Source organism: Kalmanozyma brasiliensis (genome assembly GCF_000497045.1).
Source record: "Kalmanozyma brasiliensis GHG001 unplaced genomic scaffold PSEUBRA_SCAF3, whole genome shotgun sequence".
Lineage (NCBI taxonomy): Eukaryota > Fungi > Basidiomycota > Ustilaginomycetes > Ustilaginales > Kalmanozyma > Kalmanozyma brasiliensis.
Genome location: NW_015961970.1, coordinates 665,155 through 689,245, shown reverse-complemented (window position 1 = coordinate 689,245; position 24,091 = coordinate 665,155). Strand labels below are relative to the sequence as shown.

The following is a 24,091-nucleotide window of genomic DNA, read 5'->3' as shown; positions in this document are numbered from 1 at the left end:
CGAAGTTTGCGGAAGCGAGAAGGTGGAATCAGAGGCTTCATTGTCCTTGTAAGGCAATCGTTCCTATCCTCAGGGTCAAGCAGACAAGACCACAGCGACAAGAGCGACGATCATCGTCACGACAGCAGCTGAGCCTGTCGACAGGGCCGCAGCACCGCTCGACTGGCCCGAGTTGGAACCGCTGGACCCGGATCCGTTGCCCTTGGAGTTGCCAGTGCTGCTCTTGGGCACAGGTGGATCCTGCGATGCCGGAAGCTCCGTCGCGGCCACGATGTTCTGGTCGCCCAGCTGGCCTGTGCCAATCATCACATGCTGTCCCATCGAAGGCACACCGTTGACCACCAAGAAGGCCATCGCCGGACCAGGCTGGAAGATGTTCGAGTTGGGCGGCATGTTGGACACATGCAGCGTACCGGACACGCTCCCATTCTGGTTGGCCGTGTAGGTGGAGTTGAGCTCCATGTAGCGCTGTCCAAAGTTGACACCATGCGTAGCGAAACCCGAGCGGATGATGACCACCTTCGCGTTCTTGATGTTGGTGATGTTGTTCGACAGATCCGAGCTCGAAAGAGGGACCTCGAACGAGCCTCCACCGTACGCGATCTGGGTCACATTGAGCTGCGTAGGCCTGGCTTGGTTGTACCAGAGCGGATACCACTGCTCCAGGCGGTACTCTGTGTTGGTGTAGTTGGCTGTGTTGTTGAACGTAACGTCCGCGTTCGGGTTCGAGCCCGCCGTGAGGATGGACCCATCCTCAAGCAAGATGGCCGTGGAATGGTACATCCTCTGCACCTGCATCTGGCTCAATCCGGCAATCGACCAGCGCGAGCCTCGGGCAGCGGTGGGATCGTAGACCATGGGCTGGAAATCGGGCTGGTCACCCAACGAGATACCGATATTCTTGTTATAGGGTTGACCCGAATAGCCGCCGGTGCCCATACGCACTCCCTGTCCGAACCACAGCTTTCCGTCGGGCAGGTAGACAAAGGTGCCCATCGACCGGCCGTTGATCAGATCGTCGTCCTGCTCCCACGTCGGGTTGTCCGCCTCGGGTGTGATGCGTTCGCACACTTTGCTCGCCGGAGTGTTGAGAGGGTTGTACAGAGGGCCAGCACCGTTGCCCCACTCGTTCAGCGGTCGTTGCACACCGCCGCAGAAGAGCACCTCCTGAGTGTAGTTGTTGGCGGGCGTCATGGGCAGCATGGCCACGCCTGCCGACGCCGGGTAGACCTTCATGGGCCCAGTGGTGGAGGGGAGACCTTTGGCGACCGTGTTGGAGTCCAGATTGTAGAGGATCGCATCTTGACCTGCCTGAACAAAGAGATAGCCTGAAGCCATGGTCCACGCCAAGGGATACAGATTCATAGGCAAGGTCTGGGTGAGGAAGTCCATGTTGATGGCGTCTCCTCTTGATGGCCAGTATTCGAAGTTGGGTTGGTTCTGACCTTCGTCGGCCACGTATCCACCATAGTCCTCACCGCCACCAACCCAGAGCGTGCCGTCGCCGAGCGCTTCGACAGTGGGATACCATCTGCGCCTCTTCATGTAGTGGTTGCCGTCATCCCAGTCCGCATTGTCTGCCGAGTTGGGCGAGTAGAATCGAGCAGCCGCTCCACCGTCTCCGTCGTAGTAGGGTGCTGTGGTGCTAAATCGTGGCGTGGTCGAATTGCCTCCTGGGCCGACGTTCTCATTGCCACCAAAGACGGCCCATGTTCCATTGCCAAGCGACATTCCGCCTGCGCAGAAGGTGTTGGTGACGACATTCATCAGGCGTGAAGACCTCGATTGGGTGTCCCACTCCTCACCCCAGGCGGGGTGTCCATTGATGCGAGCGGCATTTCCTTCGGTTTTGTCGAGGATGACGACCTTGCCAGGAGCGCTATTGAACATCATCATACCGGAGACCGAAGAGGAGCCGACGATCTCGCTTCCTCCTGGTGTTGCTGCCATGGATGGACCGGCGGTGGCAATGACGGCCGCCGCCGCCGCTGCGGCTGCAACGATGTTACCTCTTTTCGTCATGTTGGTCTGTACGCGTGCGGGGACGGGAAGCTTTCTAGGAGTCTGTCTATGCTGTGCTGATGTATGCTGGTCTTAAAGCGCTGATGAGACAGCCTTGTATGCGTCGTGTATGGACCTCTATATGCTTCGAGAGTCGTCCCAGGAGTCGTCTATGGAGGCGTGACGACAATGGACGGCGTGGGGACAAGGGCGTAGCTGAAGACGAGAACGAGGGGCGCAGTCGGATGATCAAGCAGAGGTAGCAGTGTATATGTAGTCTCACCAGGCAAGGGTCAAGGGGAAGAGCAGCCGACTTGAAGCGGAGCCTCAAGCCCGCGAACCTGAGCAGATCGCAGCCATGGCGAGCTGTCACACGGCGGTGCCCTCGAAATAGATCTGGCACCCTGCGGCGTAGAAAGCAGCGGCGGCTCATTGCCAAGAAGTTCGCTCCCTTCTATTGCTCAGAGGCAGCTACGGCCCGCCTGGAGAGGCACAAGCTGCGCTCCAAAGAAGCGAGCAAAAGAGTTCGACAGGACCCTGAGTTGACGTCGGACTTGCAGCGTCAACACAGCACAGCAGGGCGAGATCACAAGATCGACCTCCTTTCAGTTTCAGGATTTTCCCCTCGCTTAGCGGCCACAGAGTCAAGGTCGAACCCTGAAATTGAAGAAGGCGCGGCTGTGGACGATTTTCTTCATGCACGGCGAATCATCTCCCGTTTGCTGTGCCTGTGCAACACCGCGATCTTCAGGCTTGCAGCTGGATCTTGGATTTGTTTACCCCTCTTTTTTTCTGCCTTCCGGCGATCCGCAGCCGCTGTAGGATGATGCTGATGAGGTGAGCATGGACCCGCCAATGCACATCTCGGTTTGGAGAAGCCGCTTTCATGTTGATCCAAGGTGGGCGGACGTTCGAGACGTTCCTGTGGCCCTCGAGTCGGGAGTTTGGCGTGTCACGCTCGCTTGTTGTGATTATGACTGTTGACTGTTGACGGACACACCGATGGATCCTCAGCAAGTTGGAGATGCTTGCTCAGTCAGCGAGGGAGGCAGTTGCCAAATTTAGCTCGTTCTTCAGACCTCCGATGTTCCCACAGGCTTGGCCGGCCATCTCAACGGTCAAGTCTGTTTGCATCGAAGAACGACCTGCTTCTTTGGAAGAAGGTCATGCAGCGCTCTTCAACTCCGATGATGTCTTGACGCTCCAACAAATTACTGGAATGTTACGCCGCTTCATCCAACCAAGCTGATATTTTTGCGTCTCGATTCGCACGAGTCAGTCTTCTTCCGGCTCAACCCTCGCTGCCAAAGCGTCGAGCGCTGAATTTCGGAAGCGAACGCTGCGATTCAGCGGGCAGATTCTCATTTGGACCTTCGTCACTATCGAGCCCACCCTCGTCGTCGTTATCCTTCACATCCTCGATCCTACAACATCACAATGGACGCCCTCGTTTACCGCAAGTGAGTAGCGATCTCTCAGCATCATGCAGCATTCGACTCGACTTGCACCGATTTCGGACACTTTGCAGCGTCCAGATGGTCACACAGACGCATCGATGGTCGAGCTGGATCCAGCACGATGTGCCAAGGAACATCAATGGAAAGGATGCAGAACACTGACTGAGTTGCTTTGATGCTGCTCGATCAACAGGAACACCGTGCCTCAGCGCCAGCGCGCTCTCCAGGCCGACCCCCGACCTGTCTTCCAGCGCCTGCCTCGCTCCAAGCTCTACATGGGTCTCTTCATGACCCTCTTCGGCGTCGGCATGTACGGCACCACCGTCGGCTTCTACAACATGGCTGTCGTACGTATAGTTACATTGCGCAGGAGCTCATCGCCTGCTTCCTCGAGACTAACAAAATAATCTTATTCATCTTTGCTACCTTGACACAACAGGGCAAGAAGCGTCAGGCATCCTAAACGTGCACCAACACATGCTCTCCGCGTTTGGCTCGATCTCATGTGCCTAGTCGAATACGAATTCCCAGTCTCTCAATCGTGCCCCCGGCATTTGTGCGCACCGATTGGTCTCTCACAACTGGACACGAAGGGACAAGCAGGAAGCAAGGGTAGGCAGGCAGGCACACAGCGCACACAAATTGATCACCTCAGCAGGTCTGAAGCATTGGCATTGCGGCTGAAGCCGAGGGCACCGAGGCTGGAGAGAGGGGCTCAGTCATCGTCCTCGACGATGTCCAGCTCGTCGTTCTCCAGCAGATCGTGGAGGTACGCGCTGAAGGCGTACAGGGGGAAGCCGACGACGTTATTGTAGTCTCCCTCGATCGACCTGACCAGCAGCGAGCCGCGGCCCTATTTGCAGAGGAGGTCGAGTGCACGGATGAGATGGAGGCAGTCAGCTTCCGAAAGTGAGCTGAAAGAGAAGGCAGGCCTTGAGGGATGGTACTCACCTGAATTGCAAAGCCGCCAGCGCGGTCAATGCCCTCTTGCGAGTCGACGTACGCCTTGAGCATGTAATACGGGTTGTCTGCGAAGTGGACGAACGTCTTCTCGCACAGAGATCTGTTTGGTTGCATCAGCGAGAAGGCGAGTCAGCGAGCAGCCCTTTGCGCTGGTACAGCAAGTCTGCCAAAGAGAGCGACGTACCTCATTGCAAACCCTGGCGCCTTGATGATCGGCCATACCACGGTGACGCCTGTGACAACCTCGCACTGCAGTCAAAGAAGCAAGTCAGTCCCGAATTCGACGTGTCCGGCAAGAGGAAGGCGATCGACTTACCGAGCTGCCGTTGAGGTCCGCGAGCATGCGAAGATTGTCCTGCTGGTCCTTTGGCTTCTCCATGATTACTTCGTCTTTGACCACCACTGTATCGGCGGAGATGACAAAGTCTGGCGGGTCTTCCGGGTTCTCTGTCTATCGTAGCATGGACACAAATGTAGCCAGGATGAGTCGTCTTGCTCTTCCTAGTCTTCTCGCGATGGGACTGTTGAACTTACCACCAGTCGCTGGTACACTTCGAGCGCCTGTTAGAGGCCAGATACAGGATGAAACAGCTCGATTCCTATCAGCATGCTGCCAATCTGCTTCAATGAGATATGTCGCCTGTGAAACTGACCTTCTTGGACCCGGTCTGAACGGGATACTCGTACACCGCTTCGCCGATGAAATCGGTCTTTGGCAGGTTCTCCTCGAAGGTGCTTGGCACGATCTCCGGAACGAGACCCTATGAACACCGAATGAAACGGACGCAGGACATGTCAGCTTTATTCTCGACCCTCTATGCCAAGTCTGGAACATCTTTGGTTACGAAGAGCAACTCACCACCGACGCCAAGATGTCCTTTCGCCGCGGGCTCGAGCTAGCCAGGATCACCCGCTTTCCCGCGAGCTTGTTGAACAGCGGCGTAGCCAGCGCAAAAGGCGTCACTGGATCCGGTCTTGTTGCCGACATCTTGCGGTGTATCTCTTTCCGTTGCTGCTATGCTGTGGAGATGGGCGTGAGATGCAAAGTGTAGAAGGCGAAAGGGTTCAGATGCACATGTTCCAGGCGGCGCGGCGCTTTTTTCGGCGTTCTTAAAGCTTTGTGGAGGACTGCAACGTCTAAACTCAAACACCGCAAGAGCACCGTCGAGATCTTGGCATGCTAGCATCACCAGCACGCTCAATCCTTGATCGCTCCAGACCTCTTTCTCCCCTGCAGCCACGACAGAGCAACAGACATGGCGAGCTCATTGCATCACATCGCCATCTTGGGCTGCGGCGTCATCGGCCTCTCGACGGCGCTCGCCATCCTGGAAGATCAGCCGCAGACCGGACGAGGATCGCGCTCGTTTGTCACAATCGTCTCAAAGGAGGTTCCGAATCTGGACGAAGATAGCGGCGGGGCAGGACAGTCCTCGAGCAAGAAGCCTTCTGCAGAATATGCGAGCCTATGGGCGGGTGGTCATCACGTCAGCGATGCCAAGTCAGAGCGCGAGCTGCGGTACGACAAGATCACCTTTGAACGCATGAGCCTGCTCGCTCGGGAGAAGCCTTGGTCAAAGAAAGCTGCGGTCACCTCAGGACTTTCATCATCGTCAGTACTACCTGTACCACCGGCACAAACATCAAACGATGCGGAAAAGCAAGCAGAACCGCTAGTCTGGGTGCATCAGACCGAGCTATACGAGAAAGCAGACGGACCCCAGATCGCCGCACGGCCACCATACGAAGGAGTGCTCGACTGGTACCCAGACTTTAAGCCGCTACCGCAATTCAGCTTGAAAGGCGGACTCAGTCACGGCTGCACCTTCTCAACAATCGACATCAATGTTCCCGTCTATCACAGATGGTTGCTGCATTGCTTTCTCGAGCTTGGAGGGCGACTGGTGGTGGCGGAAGCCAAGTCGCTGCGACAGGCTGTTCAGCTCGCTACGTCTCCGGCATCCAGTCAAGTCGTGTGCAAAGACATTGCGACCTGGAGGCAAGCAGGCAAAGTAGACGCACTGGTCGCGAGTCCTGGCCTGGGCGCGCGCTTCATTGAAGGCATCAAGGACGAGGCCGTGCACCCGCAGCGAGGACAAGTAGTAGTCGTGCATGCGCCCTGGCTGTCCGCCGACGCACCCAGCTGGAACGACAAGCCGCCACACAAGCTGCCAGGCTACTCCATCGTCCGCGCACAAGGCGGGAGGGAGGTCTACGTCATCCCACGTGGCGATGGGACAGTCGTCTGTGGCGGCACGCGCATCGTCGATGATTGGGACCCGAATCCAAGACCAGACACGACGAAGAGGATTCTGGAGAGATGCCTCGGCCTCGTCCCGCAACTGGCTGATCCGAAGAAGAGCGCGGGTTTGACAAGACCGAGAGCGGAAGACGTCCAGGTGGTCGGCGTCAATGTCGGGCTGAGACCGGCGAGGAGGGGTGGGCCGCGGCTCGATAGGGCCATGGACGATGTAGATGGTGTCAAGGTCGTCTACAACTACGGGTGAGTACGCTGTAAGAGTGTTTGAGCTATCCGCATTGAGCGGACTTGCTGACCTTCTGTTGCTCTTGAATTGTCAGTTATGGCGGAGCCGGTTATCAGGCTTCATGGGGCGCTGCGCTGGACGCCAAACAGGTAAGCACACGCTCAAACAAGGCTGGAACGGATCTCTCGATTACTGACGCACACCTCCCCCTCGTTGAAAATTGCGCTCGCAGCTGGTGGAAGAGGCGCTCCAGATACCTTCCAGCTCGTCGGTGCAGAGGCGGTCTGCAAAGCTGTAGCTGTCTTTTCGCAGCTGAGATTGAGATCATGACTACAGCCTTGTATGACTCCTTGACGATGACGCTAGCTCTCAAGCTGCAATGGAATGAAATGGCACAAAGTGTTTGGCTGTTGCAACAACGGCGAGTGGGGACGGTTCAGATGAAGTCACGAAGCTGGGGCGTGAATCTATAGGCTGGGTGCGTGGGCGTGCAGGCAGGAAAAGAAGCGCGCAGCAGCCAGCCAATTGAGAATTTAGGCTGAACAGAGTCGCAGCGGGCCCTGAGTCTTTTTTGATGACGCTAGTCTTGACCAGCAGCCTTGTGACCGTGACGCGGGAGTTCCACGCAGCTCGCCTGTACCAGTGAAGCGAGAAGAGTGAGTGGCACAGAGGCGAGAGAGGAAAAGCGCGTCGAGCTGCCCTTTTTCATCGCCAAATCGGTCAGGGTCCATTCTCATCGCATCGCATCGCAGATCGCTCATCATTGTCATCATCCTCAGCCACGACTTGCACCTGACTCTTCTTCACCACTCACGACAACACGCTTGCGCAGCATACTGCATAGACTCTTTGCAATCTGCCAAGCTTCAGATCACGAACCTCGACTTGTACATATCTCCCGGTTGTCCTTCGTGATTGCAGCGCCTCGTACCGCAGGCTCTTCCGCACTTCGACGCCAAAGCTCACTGAGCAGCTCAGCTTCCACGAGGATCAAGAGTCCTCCTACTCAAGCACGCTCGCCTTGTCGCATTCCTGCACGCCGCTATTTTGCCTCACACAGAGCGCTGATGGATTCGTGGTCTTGATTGTTCCTACGAGCGACCCTGGCCCAACCTTTCCATCTCTCGCATGTACAAGCGCGTAGACACGCCTCCTTTTCGAGCCTGAAAGGCCAAGGGCATGCTATGGCGATCGACGACGGTCCTCTCGCGTCCGCGTCGGGTGATGCACCCTCACAGAATGGCATCGTCCCGGTCCCGAACGCCGGTGCATCCTCGTCCACCGACGCAGACACTACGCCCGCTAGCGCGCCGGCAGAAGCTGCATTGGCATCCGCCGACATCAATGCAAACGTCGATCCATCCGTCTCTTCATCAGTAGTGCCTCTCGTGCCTTTGAACATCGACACCGAGATGACGTCCGTCACCTCCGAGCCAGCGCCGCAATCCTTCACCACCGCCAACCTTCCTGACATCCCGGACGAGGTGCTCACATTAGACACAGATCCATATGCAGCTGTCGCTGCTCCATTGCATCAGGCCGACGCACCCACGGATACCATCATGGAGGCCGGCGACGAGTATCGCGCCACCATCAATGCGCCCCTCCCATCCATGCTCAACAGCAACGCCATCCCATTAGAGGAAGATGCTTCCGGCGATCTCTCCGCGTCCTCCAACGAAGCGCTCACACTCACCTCCACCGTATCTCGCGGCAACTACCATCAATGCGGCTCTGCTCGGCGCGTCAAGGTGTACGAGCTCAAAGGCGAGACATGGTTTGACCGAGGAACAGGCTACTGCGCTGGTGTGTACGACGAGACGGTCGACGAAGCCCTCCTCGTGGCGCGGAGAGAAGAAAAGTGTCAATTCCTCGAGGGCATCGACGTCCCAGCAGAGGCAGATGTCGACGAGAACGAGCCAATATTGGGCGGGGTGAATGGCGAAGCAGGAGCGTCTAAGGCTCAACCGCAGCCATGCCAGTTCGTGGTGGTGGTCAGCGAAAACCTCGAGTCCGAGGACATACTTCTAGCTAGCAAGGTCGTCAAAGAGGAAGTCTACCAGCGTCAACAAGATACTCTCGTAGTATGGACAGAACCCACCGGTGTCGATATGGCGCTCAGCTTCCAGGAGGCAGAAGGCTGCAACGAGGTCTGGGAATTCCTCACCGAGGTACAAAAGCATTTTATGGGGCTCGCCGAGGAGGCCCTCACGGATTCGCCGCCGACAACACCGAATCCACATTCACCAACAGGCGTACTCGGCATGTCCGCATCAGCGTCCAGCCAGGAGCCGCTCCTCAACATATTGGGCGAATACAAGGGCCTTCCTGAGCCAAGTCTCGCCAACCTGGAAAAGATCGATGCCATAGTCAAAGACACCACGGCCCGCGGACCCTTGCTGCGCGAAAAGCTCACTGCCTGGCTCATGGAATCGCACTACATTCGCAAGCTGGTGCCCTTCTTCCACACCGTCGAGGAACTCGAGGCCTTGGATTCGCTGCATATGCTTTGCACCGTCATGCAGACCATCCTTCTACTCAATGACAGCTTCCTGTTCGAGTACATCTTGCAGGACGACGTCTTCCTCGGGGTGGTTGGCATGCTCGAATACGATCCCGAGTTTCCGCGGCTGAAGGCCAACTACCGCGACCATCTCACACAACGAGCGCGCTTCAAGCAAGTCGTCGATATCGGCGATGCCATGATCGTTGCCAAGATCCACCAGACATACCGCCTGCTCTACCTTCGCGACGTCATACTCGCTCGAGTGGTCGATGATCCCACCGTGTCGATACTCAACTCGTTCATCTTCTTCCATCAAAACGACATCGTCAACTACTGCTGTCAGAATGACGTCTTCCTCAGCGAGCTCTTCCGCATGCTCATGAGTCCGGACGAACCAGAAGAAAGGCGCGCAGAAGGTGTCCTATTCCTTCAACAGCTCTGTGCCATGGGCAAGCTCATCCAGCTGCCGGCCCGCATCTCGCTCTATCGCACCCTCACTGACTGGGGCCTTCTCAACGTCTTGCAGTTTGCGCTTGAACGCCTAGATCAGACAGCGCGCAACGCGGCCGCCGAGATTCTCATGACCATCATCGAGTACGACGCGAATAGCGTGCGCGCGCATGTTGTGTCGCAGGTGGAGCAGAATGCACGTCCGCTGGTCAGTATGATGATTGACATGCTCCACAACGAGCGCGACCCCGGTCTCAAGACGCAGATCGCCGAGGCGATGCGCATCATCTTCGACGTGGCTTCTGACGGTGGGCCGATGGCGACGCAAGCACAGGTGCTGTCGGTGCAGGGGCTCAACAAGGCCAAGGCCGATCCAGATCGGTTCCTGACGTGGATCTACGAGGCTGAGATCGGCCGACTTTCTTCGCCCTTCAACACGCTTCCGGACTTTCGGGTGCTGTCAAAAGGCGAGAAGCTTCCTTCGCAGGCTCGTCATCGCTCGGCACTCTATGGTCACATTTGCGATCTGCTCTGCCACATGATTGCGCACCACTCGTTCCGAAGCCAGTACTTTGTGCTTACCTCGGAGATCTCGAAAAAGGTCGGCTCGCTCCTGCATTCGCGGGAGAAATTCCTCCGTCTTTCGGCATTGCGCTTCTTCAAGTACTGCCTGGCGAGCAACAATCAGTTCACCAATCGGCACTTCATCAAGATCGAGCTCTTCTCGACGATTCTCGGTCTGATCGAGGCCGAAGGCGACCGCAACAACCTCGTGGCCTCGGCCTGCCTCGACTTCTTCGAGCACATGAGGCGGGAAAACATGAAGACTTTGATCAGTCATTGCATGGATCGTCATGGTGCGCGCATGCGTCATCTCGCGGAACTGCCTCATACAGCGCCGTGCTTTTCTTTGCTCGTCAGCCAGTGGGAGAAGAACCAAGAGCCATTGCCGCAGCAAGAAGCTGGCGATGCAGCACAACGGTCCAGCGAAGTCGAGGACAAATCGCGGCAGCAGAGCGAGGCTGGACGTGGACAGGTCGGCATCGCAGCAGCCGATGCGGAAGAGGAGAGCTACTTCCAAGCAGACGATGACGACAAGGAGGCTAGTCGTGACGGCGTCGGCCTGGTCCCGTACGGTGATGACGATGAGGACGAAGAAGAGACGACGGTCGCCCAAGTTGGCGCCAAGAAGACCAAGGCGGCCGGCTCCTCACCTGGACCCTCGTCGCCTTCGTCGCTCGTCAAGGTGCCTGAGAAGCGTCGCAGGAACGAAGACGAGGACGATGCAGACGACCAACTGTCGCGCCTGTCGAAGCGAAAGCCCGCCCGCACGCCGAAGAGCAAGGGCAAGACTGCAGCGCAATCCCGCTCACCACCTGGCGATGACGAGTCCACGACATCGCAGCAACCTGGAGGATTCATTCGCAGCATGGCCAACTCGATCAGCAACACCTTTGGCGGTGGTAGCGAAAAGCGCGACGGCTCGCGATCTCCTTCACCGAAACGCTCGAAGACGGCCCGCTCGGACGACACGCCCTCTTCACCAAAGCAGGAGCCCGGCAGCAGCTCCCCCCGATCGGCCGCCAAAGACGGCAAGAACGCCACTGGCAGTCTCGGCATCAAGAGGATCTCGCTAGGTCTGACAGGCTCGTCCAAGAAGATGGCAGCCCAGTCCAACGTTCGCTCGACCGACAAGTCGGAGAACGACGAGTCGTGAGACTCCTCTGTGTCCATTTCGATTTCTTTTCTCGTTCTTTCGTGGTTCAGTGGGCCTGCCTGGGGAAGGCGAGCCCTTTTTAACTTTCGATCGTTACAATGTACTACCACTGTAGAACAGAGCCTTGCAGCGTCTCGAGCTGAATTTGACTCATCTCAAAGCCGATCAGAGCAGGGCCGCAGTCTGCGGTGTCATTTCCAGAACTCTGACAGATGAGCATGAGCAATGAGCCATTCAAGGGTTGAAATTGGACTGGTGACCAACGTACAAAGGGTGTTATATGAGCCGTCAAGCCACACGAAGCTTCCTCTTCCTCGCCGCATTCGCCTCGACCTTCTGCCTGACCTTGTCCTCGTCCACATCCAGGCCTTCGCGCTCGTACACCTCGCTCGTCTTCTGCGCCACATGCTGCGCCTTGATGAACTTGAGCGCGGCGAGATTGAACCCGATCGTGGCCTTCTGCCTTGCCAGTGCCTGGCGGAGGTGGCTCTTGAGATCCAGCAACGTCGGACGCATTACGCGGTTCGCGACGATCTGGCTGTGGTGCGTGCGGAGGAGGAAAAAGAGCACCCGCGACACGAGGGGAATGTTCCACTCCTTCCTCGCCCAGTAGTCCAGGTAGCGCAACAGCGAGAGAACCTTGTCGAAGGGCAGGACGAGGAGTGCATCGTCGAGCTGCGCTGGTAGGATTTTCTCCACCACACGCAAAACGTACTTCTGCGCCGAGATGTCTTCGTCCACGGGCGAGCGGTGACGGGAACCAGAGTCGAATTCGGCCGTGATGAGGGCATGGTAGGCGGGTTCGGCTTCGCCGTTGGCGCGAGCAGCGGTGCGGGCGGCGATATCGGCATCGCCCGTCTCGAGCGCTTCGATGAGTCGCTCACCCGCCATCATCGTCTCAGAGGTCGTCTTGGAGACGGCGGTCGCTTCAGGCCCGCTGGATGCACCTTGCGCGTCCGGATCGGCGCCATCAGCAAGCGAGCCGATGGCCAGCTCTTCATCCTGTCGAGTCTGGCCGGCGTTCTCAAAGGCGCGCTCCATCTCGCGCTCCCGCTCTTCTTCCAAGAACAGCGGCTCGTCCGTCTTCTCCCACGTCCGGATCGATCGGTCTGCGCCCGCCGTGACAACCATTTTGCCCGCGTGACCAGGCGCAACCGCCCACACCTCACCATGATGTCCCTCCAACTGCTGGATCATCTGGAAGTTGTCCCCGTCCCAGTGCTTGACCAGTCCGTCCTTACCGACGGTCCAGAAATGGTGCGAGTTGCCCTGCCTGCCGCCCATCAGCCCACCACCCTGCTGCCCGCGCTCGAAGCAGACGCCCATGATACTCTCGTTGTGCGCAAAGATGCTCTTGTGGCAATCACCGAAATCGAGACCCCAGAGCTTGACGTTCTTGTCGGCGGAGACGGTGACGCAGAGCTTGCTGTCGCCCGAGATGTCGAGGGCGAGCACGGGGAGCTTGTGGCCGTAGAGCGAGAGGAAGAACTTGAGCGTGTCGGCGAAGAACACTTTGACGGTGTTGTCGAGGAGCGAGAGCGCAAGAAGCTTTCCGTTGGGCGAGAAGCGCGCACAGAGAACGTCGTCGGTCATCTTGAGCGTTCGTACGTGGACCAGGGCGAGCTGTGGTGGCGCTTGCGCTTTGGAGCCGTTTGCGTCGGCGTTCGAAGGGGTGTCTTCGTCATCACTGTCGTCTTCGGGAACTTGCATCTCGAACTCCCAAAACTTGACTTCTTTGTCGGCGCTCGCCGAGACGCAGCCGAGACCATCGGGTTGTACGGCTACGCTCCACAGGGGGCCTTGGTGCGCTTCGAGCGTCTCGACAGCGATACCTGCGCGAACGTCAAAGCTGCGCAGCGTACCGTCTTTGCAGCCGACCAAGACGTGCTGGTCGCCTGGCAGCCATGCCACGGACAATGCGTAGCCACATGGAAGCGTGCGGATGCAGCGACCTGTGTTGACATTCCAGATCTTGAGCTGTCCGGCTCCACAGGCGGAGGCAAGCAGCGTGTCATCGGACGAAAGTGCGACGGCGCGGATATCGGAGCGGTGGCCAGGAGACTCGAGCGCGCTGGCGAGGACGGGCTCGATCGGATTGGCCTTTTCCGCTTTCGAGCGCGGCGGTGCGGGCACGCTGTAGATCTCGAGCGCGTTGGTGGACAGCCCACATAGGACGCTGAGACCGAATTTGTTGGCTGCTGCTGAGCTCGAGCGAGGCGTGACAAGCGAGAAGCTCTTGAGCTTGCCCGCAGCGGGACGAACATTGGTGTAGGCTTCGATGCGGTCCGCCCAGGTGACCTGATCTGGAACGTCAGCGGTGGTATCCGCTGCCGTCGAAGAGGCGCCTTCCTTCGCGCGCTTCTTCTCGGCCTTCTCCTTGTTGCGTTTCCTTCGGCGCTCTAGCTTCTTGGCCATCTCTTCGGTTGAACGCAGTCGGAACACCTGCACAGCTTTGTCGGTGCTCGAGACGGCGATGTAGCCTTGCCCGTGCGCTGCTGTGGCGGATGCTGTGCTGGTCTGGCGTTTTGGCACGCCACAGAACTCGATTTGGGTGACGCGGTGTTTGCCAGATAGCGGGATCGAGCCCTTGGGCGTGATAAACTTGTCGGAAGAGCCGTTCGCTGGCCCATCTGCGCTCGATACCGTCTGCAAACCTCGTGACAAAGCCTCTGCTGAGATTTCCCACACTCGCATGTCCCCATCGGCGCTTCCGGTGAGTACGAGAGCGCCACCGTCAGCAACAGCGTTGCGGTCAGCCGACTCTTCGTCATCTTCGTCGGCCTGCTTTCCTCGTGTGGACACCTGCATGGCCAGTGGCACATCCTGCGAGACGCCCAAGCTCCAAATCTCGTTCGAGCCGTGAACCACTGTTTCCACGCAGTGCTGCAGCGAAAGGTCCCACAGCTTCATGAGGCCATCTTTGGAGGTGCTGAGCAGGTAGCCGGCTGCGTCCGACTCGGCGAGTACAGCAGTCGAGGACGACGGCTCGTCTGGGTTGACCAGTGTCGATGGAAGCTGCACGAAGGCGATGGCGGTGACGGCGTCGCGGTGGCCACGAAGTCGATAGAGACCAGTCTCTGCTACAAGGTCCCAGAGGATAATGTCGGTGTCGAGACTGGCACTGGCGACCCGCAGACCTTGAGCGTCGAAAGTGAGAGCGACGACAGCCTTTTTGTGGCCGTTGAAGGTGACCGAGGTCGAATTGGTCTGGGCAGACCACAGGCGAATGCTTCCATCCTCGTAGCCTACGGCAAAGGTGTCGGGATCGCTGGGTGACCTAGCGAGAGCGGTGACTTTGGAGCGATGGCCGATCTCGTGCCAGGTGGCGAGGAGTGCGCCTCTGCGGACATCCCAGACGAGGACATCTTCAAGCGCAGGCACGAATGCTGTTTTGGAGTCGGGGTCGAGGATCGAGTTGGCCGAGGCGGAGCAGATGAGGCCAAAGGCGGATGTGGGCTCGTGGCGAAGGTACGAGCGCACCATTCTGGCTGTTGTGGATGTATTTCCACCTTTGTATCGTCGTCACAAGCGCCGCTGACGGTACAAAGACGAAGGATCTCAATGTGATGATGGTGATGTATGGTTGAGGCTGAGCACGATCAGCAGCTCTGCAAGGTTCTCAGAAGGAGCTCACCAAAATTTTTGGAAGAAAGCAAAAAAGGAAAAAAGGTTCAGGGTTCTCCACTCGGTTTCCGGAGAATGGGGTCTTAGATATGTCGGTGTAACATTCTGAAATTTTCTGGCCAAGCACCTTGCATTCGCTCAATCCTTGTACACGACATCTGCGCGCTGGTGATCATGACTGTATGGGATTGTTGTACAACGTGGATGAGGTTTTGAGGATCTACGTTGGAAGATGACCAGTGTGCGGAAGGTATCGACCCGACCTCGATCGTTGTCGAGCCGCTTTTCCGCTAAGCTCTGTCGGAGCAGACCCGCGGCGAGGCTCGGCTTTAATGGCTGGTGCAGTGCGGCGTAGGCGCGGACTGCTTTCCATGTAGGTGTTTGGCTCGAGCTCGACAAAGGCCGAGTTGAATGGCACCGGCGGCGTTGGTCGTGTCGGCGTTCGGGCTGGCCCTTCAGCAGGAGGAACATCTGGTTCGTCGTCACTCGAGATGGTCAGGTCAATAATGTCTTCGAGCTTGATTCTGACGGCTGGTCGATGACCGTTGAGCAGACTCGATGTGTCGTCTTCTCTTTCCCTTTTCGCTGTTCTCGTTGGCTGGGCGGCTGATTCGAGAGGCCCGGAACGCGACACTGGTGCCAAAGGCGAGCTGTGCGGGATCGTGCGGGGCGAGCTGGCTGAACTTGGGACGGCGGACGTGTGGTCACCTGACCAACCATGCTGAGGATGCGCTTCTGGTGAAAGTCGAACGGCCCGAGGCGTCTCGGCTTCACCATCATCCTCGGCGAGTGGAAATCGACACCGTGACGCCGGATGATACGGAACGAACAGCAAAGGTTCCGCCCGGTCCGTGGATGCAGCTTCGTCACCCGGGTCAGAGTCCAGTTCAGGATCTTCGGTCGAGATGGCAGGGGTGTTGGAGGTTGGTGCAACCCTGCGTAGCACTTTATCCGCCCAGCGTCGCTGTTTGTCCAGCGAGTCGTCGAAGTCCATCTCGGCTCGTATCGATGCAAGCGATTCAGGGCAGATTGTCTCCATCAGATCGGACGGTGCGCTCTCTGGAAGCACGACCTCGCAATTGCGTTTAGGAGGTAAGGGCAGCATCGATCGGGTCCGGGAAGTTGCGGGGCCAACGCGGTATAGTTGAGCTCGCTCGATGCCTTCCTCGATGGCTCTGAGCGTGGGCTCGCCTACGATCTCAACCTCGACCGGACAAAGTCGATCGAGGTCGGACTGACCATAGGTCGTGGCTCGAAAGATGGCCTCGTACACCGCTTGCTCGGTGTCGTCTGTCTCCTTGGCCTTCTCGAGCCTTCTGTGCAAACGTGTCCACGGTTGACCTTCTTGACCTTCGCCGGAACGCAGAGTTAGCGGATCAAAGTACCTTTCCTTGAAGGCGATGTCGCGATTCTTGCGGGCCTCCTCGTCCAATGGAGGGACTTTGGGATGGGCGGTGTCTGCTACTGTAATTTGAGGCAACGGTGGGGTAAGATCGAGCTTGCGTAGTGCGGCTAGCAGCTCGGCTTGCTTCCGTACGAGCTTTGGCTTCGACTGGGACTTTGGTGTCCAGATCGGGCGGAGCTGGCCAGGCATCATTGATCCGGTGTGATAGATCGCATGATGACGATCAAGTGCCTCAAAGGAAGTGAGCACGGTCTTGATTTGGCACTGCAGAGCGATGCAGGAGTACTTGAGTCCTAGCTGTTTCGCAAGGTGATCGTGCACGAGGTGGCCTGCGAGGTCCGCCGGGTAGTAATGTCGATTGAAGCAGCCGTCCCATTTGCAGGCGATCTTTCGTTGAGGAACTTGCACAGCAGACTCTTGACACGTCTCGACGTGCTGGGTGAGAGCATGACGTGCTAAGAGATCGGGCGTCATGAGCTGCGCGTTGCAATATTGATGGCCGTTGGGGTCGAGAACGCCTTTCTTGTCGCGAAGACGCCATCGACACGAGTAGAACTCCTGGCCAGACGGAGCAGAGCGCTTGCTTGACACGAAGACGTCGCTTTGGTCGTCCTCGCCGAAAGGGTTGGCAAAGTCAATGGGCCGGCCATGATGGCTGTTGCGACTTGCGGTCCTGCTCAGCGATGGCTGGGACTTGGAGCTGATAGAGGATGCGGACGCGAACGAGCTCGAGATCTGGGGCAGTCTTGACGACGAAGGGATGGAGGGTGATGACGACGATGGGACTAGAGGTCGTCTGAGTGCTGGACAAGGAGGTGGCAATGCGACGTGAACAGTTGGTGTGGAGGCGGAGGCCATCGGCTTCGAGGGCGAGGACGACCGTGACGGAGCCGTAGTTGACTGTGGATGCGCATGTTCCTGCCGTCGTCTGGCTGGCGAAGGCGAGGCTGAAGATGGACCGGCCCGCGCACCGCCATCGACGGGGATGAGCACCTCTACCGAAGGCATTGAGGTCCTTGGTGCAGGCGTGGAGTGCTTCAGAGCATAGGCTCGACCGTGGGAACCATGCCGAGGCTCAAAGTGCCGCCTCGACAACGGTCATGTGGTCGCTGTCGGCGTGCTGGTATTGTGATAGCGAGTCGAGTCGGAAGTGATGCCGAATGATCAGGTCAAGATAGGGTTCAGGTGACAGACTGAGAAGAGCGAGTGATTTGTCGCGTGTTGCAGCCAGCCTGTGTGGTCCTTGCACGCGTCACTTCGGAAAGACGCCGCCCAAAGGACCCTTCTTTTTTTGCGTTTCTTCCTGTCGGCGTCAAACCGGAAACCCTGTGACTTGTCGGTGGCTCAAGCGAGAGTTGAGTGATTTTGTGAAATGCATAAACGGGCGTCGGCTTGGCGGAAGCTTACCTCGCGGCACGATGCTGTGCCGCATCAGAAGCTGTGTGACTTGATCATGCAGTGCTTCTTTTTTGGCGCTGACGCTCTGCAGCTTCACATTGACTCTCGGCATCTTGGCAATTCTGAACAGTCTTTCCTCTCTGCCTCTTGAACAATGGGAGCCCTTCCGTCCATCTGACCTTGCCTCTTCACTCTCGACAACCATCCACAACGGTTTTGACAGTCACGCTTGTCTGTTATCAACGGGTGTTCTTCCGACCTCTCGGGGTTCTACGCGCCACTCGCTTCACAAAATCACAGAAGAGCATCTACCGGTCCTCATCGGCTCTTCCATTGTGCCACTCCATCACATTCTCAACACACGCATTACACCCGGTTGACCGCTCCCTCGCACGTAAAAGGCCAAGCGAGGCTCCGCTAACAGCAACCTGCCTCTCGGCGGCAGCGCCTAGCAGATCGCCTGCGCGCTCAAGGACATCATGGCGTCGGGCATTCTCGATTCGCTCTTTCGGCGCCCACAGAGGCTCGTCGTACTGGTCACCGTCTTCCTCTTCGTTCTCACCTTCTCCACCTACCTCTCTTTCTCCACAGAGGGCGCTCACAATGTCTACAATGGCTGGAACGCGCTCTCCGGCCCATGGCAAAAGGGCGTCAACAATGGCGCTCCCTCCATGCCTCTCCCCACCTCGGTAGCCGACATGTACACCCACAACCCCGGCACACCCTCCACCGTCGAAGAGCTCGCCAAGTGGGGCCAGGTAGGAGACGACGGCAACCTCTACCCTCCTACTTTCGTTCCACAGATGGCCAACCAAGCTCCTCGCGCCAAAGCCGGCTTCATCGTTCTCGTCCGCAACGCAGAGCTTCAGAGCATGCGCGAGTCCATGCGAGACGTAGAGGAGAAGTTCAACCGCAAATACGGCTACCCTTGGATCTTCCTCAACAACGAGCCATTTACCGACGAGTTCAAGCGTGGTGTCAAACAAATGACCCGCAGCGAATGCCGCTTCGGCCTGATCCCAAAGGAGCACTGGGGCTACCCTGACTTCATCGACCAGAACAAGGCTGCCGAGACCCGCGTTAAGATGAAGGATATCATTTATGGCTCCTCTGAGAGCTACCGACACATGTGTCGTTACCAGTCCGGCTTCTTCTTCCGACACCCGCTCACCCTCGACCTCGAGTACTACTGGCGTGTCGAACCTGGCATCAAGCTCTACTGCGACATCGACTATGATCCCTTCGTCTTCATGCAGATGAACAACAAAACCTACGGATTCACCATGGCGCTCCACGAATATTACGACACCGTGCCCACTTTGTACGACACCACCAAAAAATTCTTCGCCGCTCATCCCGACTACCTCGCCAAGAACAACGGCTTCCACTTTCTCACCGACGAACCCAACAAAGGCTTCGATCCTGGCTGGAATTTGTGTCACTTCTGGAGTAACTATGAGGTAGGCGATCTCAGATTCTGGCGGTCTAAAGAGTACCTAGAGTACTTTGAAACCCTCGACAAGTCGGGTGGCTTTTTTTACGAGCGATGGGGAGACGCTCCGGTGCATTCGCTCGCGGTCGCTTTGATGTTGGACAAAACTCGACTGCACCACTTTGACGATATTGGCTATTACCACAACCCGTGGAACCACTGTCCCACCAACACCAAGAAGTATCATGACACCGGGCGTTGCAACTGCGATCCAAAGCAGTCGTTCGATCGCGAACCATACTCGTGTCTGCCTCAGTGGTGGCGCGGCGCGGCCGAGGGCGAGCCAAAATGATTTTTCCGAACGCCACAACGCGGTCCTGGAAGGGTCGCACAAAAAGCAAAATGCTCCAATCTGTATGAACAATCCGTCTCTTACTCATTCGTCGATCGAATCGCATTCACTTTGCATAACCGAAGTCGCCCGCACGCTGGCTGTTTGAGACTCAAGACTTTGAGTTGGAGAAAGGAGAGCGAAGGAGAGCGAGGAGGGTGCGCCTTCTTCAATTTGCGCGCACAGTGAACGAGACATCTTGGGGATAGAAGAGCAAGCGCTGAAGGGCTCCACTCAGCAGGCACCCACGAAAGGTGTCTGTCAGCACGGCGGGCCAACCACTCGTCATCGTCGCTGTCAACCGTGTACTTCTTGAGCGCCTCAAAGGCCTTCTCGCCCCACTTGCGGTATTTGACGATGGATCCGTCTGGGCAGACGACGTCCTTGACACCCGCCTTGTATCTGCGAGGCTCGCACTCATCTGGATAGTATCCGCAGTACTCCCAGTCCAGCACCGCCTTGGCCTTCTTAGTCTCGGGGTCGACGATGATGTTGGACTGGTGGAGGTCACCATGGCAGAGCGGATAGCCCTGGTCGTGATCTTCGACGAATTTGAGCGAACAACGGGGCAGGTTGTCGGTGAGGGCGAGTGAGAAGCAGGCCTTGGCAGCGAAGCCCTTGATTTTGGGCGAGCGGTGCTGTGCCAGCTGCTCCACAAAGCCGTCCAGCTGCTCGATCACCTTAGCTCTGTCCCTCTCGTCCTGAATCTCGTCCATCTTGATGCCCTCAACTACCTCAACGCCGAGAAGGACGCGATCGCCCTCGTCGAGATAGAACAGCACCTCAGGTACCGGAATGCAAGTGTTGGCACGCACGAAGTCCATAGCAGCCTTCTCGTTGCGGATGCAGTTAGGCAGGTTGGCGAACGCGACAACCTCGTGCGTGTTCGGATCGATCGCAAACTCGCTATGGGACTTGTTGCGCTTGACGATGCAGCGTCGGCCGTCGATGGTCGTGTCGTGGTAGACTATCCTGTCGGTCTCGTCTGTCTTGGTGGTGGGGATCGGAATCGGCTTCAACATGGTGACGACAGGCGTTGGAGTTTTGCGAAAGTTGTGTTGAGAAAGTCGAGTCGGACGGCAGCAGGCAAGAAGTGAATCGAAGAGACGCACTGAACCTCGGATGGAGGCAGTGCAATCTCAAGCCTGACTATATACGTAACGCTCCGATCGGAAGCTAGTTGCGCAGTCACTGAGAAAGCTTTAGCAGGCCCACTGCAGCGAACAAGCGCACGCTGCAAATTGTCTTTCGCTGCCTCAGCCAGATCTTTCCCGCACTGAGAGGCTTCTCGTCCTCTCATAGTCACACGTTCCGAGCAATTTGGTCCGAGCAACTTCATCTGCGCAGCTTCTGCGGATATGCCCACCCACAGAGTTCTCGCCGCAGCGCGAAGAACGCGAAGCTGCACTGAGCAGGTGGGGCACTTCATTTCGAGCTCTGCGCTGGAGACAAAGCTTGGTTCAACGCTCGGTAAATCTCAATGACAGCGTTCTAGCGATTCTGCGCAGCCCGCAGCCCGCAGCTCTCACCAATCGGCTGTGAAACAGCCCATCTCCTTTGTCGAGCCATCAGAAGCAATCCGGGTACCTTTTGGACTGTTCAAATCCAGGATGGCCCACCATGTAGCATGTTTGCAGACAACTCAGAGCGGAAGCGGTGTTGGGGCTTTCTTTTGGCTTGCCGGTCAGAATGGAAAAGCGATCGTACTGGCAGGGCGGGTCAAACTCATTTGGCGGGGCCACCCGCGCGGCCGACTGTGTGAGCTTGGAACGACGTCGACTTCGATCCACTCGCATGCTGCTGTGACTCCTCGGACAGGCTCACGCTTTGCGATTGCTCCCACGGGCAGCTCACTTGTACCATGATGCTACTGTACATACGCATGCCGCGCCCCCTTACAAAGCTGCTCTCGCCACTCACACTCCCTGTTGAGAGCGACGACTTCTCGCTGCAGCTGCGAGATGTGCCAGGAGAGTCTCAAGCCCACGACTCGCTCCAGGACTATGGAGACAATGAGCTCGACAGGCTCTCTGAAGGTCTAGACCTGAACAACACAAGCGAGGAATGCCTGAGACTCTTGGCCTATATCCCACAAGAACAGGTCCGCCAGGATTCCCGTGAAGGGGCGGGACCATCAGCTGTGTGAGCAGGCGATGCGGAAGGAGCCCTTTGACCTGTGCACCCTGGACTTCCGACGACACGCATTGAATCGAGATGGCAAGGGATCCATGGCGCAGCCCTTTGCCATGACTGAGAAGCTGCTCCATTGGATGCTGTGGTTCCTTCGGAAGACCTTGGGAGCTTCGCGAGATCCTCAGAAGAGCGCTCCGTCCGCCGGGGGTATTGTAGCAGACGAGCCAGGCTCAGGAAAGACGATCACGGCAATGGCATTTGCTTTGCTGTGTCGAGGATCTGGCGTTGCTCCACTTCCAATTGCTGTCAATGTGGTCGTCTTGAGACCACCTCGAATCCTGTCGATGTTTACAGAGTGTGTCTGCGGGAGAGGGTGTGTGACGCAAACCCTGCAGGAGAGCACGTCTTTGGAATTTGGCTGGTGCGCTACTTGACTGGGCCGCGCGAAATCCGTAAATTCGCACGCCGCCTTATCTGTTGCACGTCGGTCAAAGTGCGGGGTAGACATCTGCTTCGCTTCTCACCACCATCGCCTCCTCTCTATCGTCACTCAACATGGCGCCGACCGCAACGGCTACGGCACCAACTACTTCCGCATCTTCCGGCAAGAATGCGTCGAGCGGCTCTACCCAACAGTCGCTCTCGTCGTTCTCCGACTACCATCTCGACTACTCGCTCTGGGACGCCGCTAACCCAACCTCGTCGTCCTCACAACAGTTCGTTGCCTCGCTGCGGCAGGCCATGGTGGGAATCGGCTTCTTCTACCTGCACAACACGCCATTGTCCGAAAAGCGAGACGCCATGTTCTCTCTGGTCTCCCGCTTCTTTGCCCTCCCTCTCGAGCAGCGCATGACGATCGACATGGATCAAAGCAGGCATTTTCGGGGGTACTGCAAGTTCGGCGACGAGCGGACGCAGTCGAAACAGGATCTGCGGGACCAGGTGGACTATGCGCCGGAAGTCGAGGCGGTGGAGGACGAAGGTTTGCGGGAGAGGCATCCGTTCTTGAACCTGTACGGGCCGAACCAGTTCTTGAGCGATGAGGTTTGCCAGGGGCATAAGGAGACGGTGCTGGACTGGTTCGCAACGGCGGAGGAGGTGTCAAACCAGTTGACGAGGGCAATCGAGCTGTCTCTGGGGGTCGAGGAAGGGGATCTATCGCAGTTCCTGACGGGCGAGACGCGGATGAAGCAGAGGGATGACCATGAGCTCGATAAGCTGGGTCCGCTGCCTTATGCGAGGATGAAGACAATCCGCTATCCCACAGGCGATGTCGTAGATGGCATCACACGCTTGGACTCGTCAAGCACACAAGGAGTCGGGGCGCATAAGGACAGCGGTTGGCTGACGCTCCTCGCCCCCTCAGCAGAGGTCGGAGGGCTGGAGGGGCAGGACTTCTCGGGCGAATGGCTCAGTATCCCACACGTTGACGGCTCGATCGTCGTCAACTTCGGCCAGCAAGTCGAATTTCTCACCAACGGCATCGTCCAAGCTGCCACACATAGGGTGGTCTCAAATCCGTCCGGAAAGCAGGATCGGTATTCGGTCGCCTTCTTCAGCTCTCCGGCGATGAACACGTATCTGCAGCCGCTCGACTCGGGCAGCTTCAGCAAAGAGCTGGTCGAGGCATGGAAGAAGGCGGAAGCGAAGCGGAATGCGGGCGAGATTGTGAGTGACGTACCAAAGGGCGATCTCTTTGCCAAGGCCGACGAGCCGTTTGGGTGGGTAAATTGGCGCGGTTTAGTGCGGAGCCACCCGGGCGTGGTCAACGCTTTCTATCGGCACCTTGTAGAGCCTTAGCAGCACTGTCTCGAACAATCACATCGCACAGCACGACTAGATCTCCTGCATGAAAATAAGGTTGTGATGAGGTGAATGACAGATGAACTCTTGGCGACGGCGTGCTGTCTGTGACTGAGCTGAGCACTGCGCAAAGCTTCCAGGCAAAGTGGGAAGGCTGAGTTCTTCGATTGTGCGGGTCGCCAAGCATGTTCCGCCCTCAACTCCCTTCTCTGCAAGCATTATGATCTCCTTCCGCTCACTTCGCGTCCTCCTTCCCTCCCCCATGCAGTCTTGACCTCTTCTCAGCCCGACTGTCCACACATTGCTCTGGTCCGCACCTTCATGC

At 57.5% G+C, this 24,091-nt stretch overlaps 10 protein-coding genes across 10 annotated transcripts; 5 read left to right on the top strand and 5 right to left on the bottom strand.

Moving 5' to 3' along the window:
- Positions 1 to 75: 75 nt before the first annotated feature.
- PSEUBRA_004138 (Glyoxal oxidase, N-terminal) lies at positions 76 to 2,022 on the bottom strand (the record flags this gene model as incomplete). The annotated part of the gene is made up of 1 exon (XM_016437676.1): positions 76 to 2,022. The coding sequence occupies one exon, from the start codon at positions 2,020 to 2,022 to the stop codon at positions 76 to 78; it is 1,947 nt and encodes a 648-aa protein (XP_016291241.1).
- A 1,416-nt stretch (positions 2,023 to 3,438) lies between these two features.
- On the top strand, positions 3,439 to 3,921 carry PSEUBRA_004137 (uncharacterized protein; the record flags this gene model as incomplete). Its single annotated transcript, XM_016437694.1, has 3 exons — positions 3,439 to 3,461; positions 3,652 to 3,805; positions 3,898 to 3,921. The coding sequence occupies 3 exons, from the start codon at positions 3,439 to 3,441 to the stop codon at positions 3,919 to 3,921; spliced, it is 201 nt and encodes a 66-aa protein (XP_016291240.1).
- A 252-nt stretch (positions 3,922 to 4,173) lies between these two features.
- On the bottom strand, positions 4,174 to 5,409 carry PSEUBRA_004136 (Maf-like protein; the record flags this gene model as incomplete). Its single annotated transcript, XM_016437681.1, has 7 exons — positions 4,174 to 4,311; positions 4,410 to 4,521; positions 4,606 to 4,670; positions 4,738 to 4,872; positions 4,956 to 4,982; positions 5,075 to 5,182; positions 5,281 to 5,409. 7 exons carry the CDS (start codon positions 5,407 to 5,409, stop codon positions 4,174 to 4,176), a joined length of 714 nt encoding a protein of 237 aa, XP_016291239.1.
- Positions 5,410 to 5,677: 268 nt separating this feature from the next.
- Positions 5,678 to 7,205, top strand: PSEUBRA_004135 (FAD dependent oxidoreductase; the record flags this gene model as incomplete). The annotated part of the gene is made up of 3 exons (XM_016437699.1): positions 5,678 to 6,924; positions 7,002 to 7,056; positions 7,140 to 7,205. The coding sequence occupies 3 exons, from the start codon at positions 5,678 to 5,680 to the stop codon at positions 7,203 to 7,205; spliced, it is 1,368 nt and encodes a 455-aa protein (XP_016291238.1).
- An 886-nt stretch (positions 7,206 to 8,091) lies between these two features.
- Positions 8,092 to 11,580, top strand: PSEUBRA_004134 (protein of unknown function DUF625; the record flags this gene model as incomplete). Its single annotated transcript, XM_016437689.1, has 1 exon — positions 8,092 to 11,580. One exon carries the CDS (start codon positions 8,092 to 8,094, stop codon positions 11,578 to 11,580), a length of 3,489 nt encoding a protein of 1,162 aa, XP_016291237.1.
- A 288-nt stretch (positions 11,581 to 11,868) lies between these two features.
- On the bottom strand, positions 11,869 to 15,063 carry PSEUBRA_004133 (Small-subunit processome, Utp12; the record flags this gene model as incomplete). The annotated part of the gene is made up of 1 exon (XM_016437673.1): positions 11,869 to 15,063. One exon carries the CDS (start codon positions 15,061 to 15,063, stop codon positions 11,869 to 11,871), a length of 3,195 nt encoding a protein of 1,064 aa, XP_016291236.1.
- A 361-nt stretch (positions 15,064 to 15,424) lies between these two features.
- Positions 15,425 to 17,467, bottom strand: PSEUBRA_004132 (uncharacterized protein; the record flags this gene model as incomplete). Its single annotated transcript, XM_059465230.1, has 1 exon — positions 15,425 to 17,467. The coding sequence occupies one exon, from the start codon at positions 17,465 to 17,467 to the stop codon at positions 15,425 to 15,427; it is 2,043 nt and encodes a 680-aa protein (XP_059321492.1).
- A 1,019-nt stretch (positions 17,468 to 18,486) lies between these two features.
- PSEUBRA_004131 (Glycosyl transferase, family 15) lies at positions 18,487 to 19,791 on the top strand (the record flags this gene model as incomplete). Its single annotated transcript, XM_016437690.1, has 1 exon — positions 18,487 to 19,791. The coding sequence occupies one exon, from the start codon at positions 18,487 to 18,489 to the stop codon at positions 19,789 to 19,791; it is 1,305 nt and encodes a 434-aa protein (XP_016291235.1).
- A 106-nt stretch (positions 19,792 to 19,897) lies between these two features.
- PSEUBRA_004130 (Aminoglycoside phosphotransferase) lies at positions 19,898 to 20,852 on the bottom strand (the record flags this gene model as incomplete). The annotated part of the gene is made up of 2 exons (XM_059465229.1): positions 19,898 to 19,931; positions 20,080 to 20,852. 2 exons carry the CDS (start codon positions 20,850 to 20,852, stop codon positions 19,898 to 19,900), a joined length of 807 nt encoding a protein of 268 aa, XP_059321491.1.
- Positions 20,853 to 22,518: 1,666 nt separating this feature from the next.
- Positions 22,519 to 23,803, top strand: PSEUBRA_004129 (Non-hem dioxygenase N-terminal domain protein; the record flags this gene model as incomplete). The annotated part of the gene is made up of 2 exons (XM_016437691.1): positions 22,519 to 23,688; positions 23,795 to 23,803. 2 exons carry the CDS (start codon positions 22,519 to 22,521, stop codon positions 23,801 to 23,803), a joined length of 1,179 nt encoding a protein of 392 aa, XP_016291234.1.
- Positions 23,804 to 24,091: the final 288 nt, after the last annotated feature.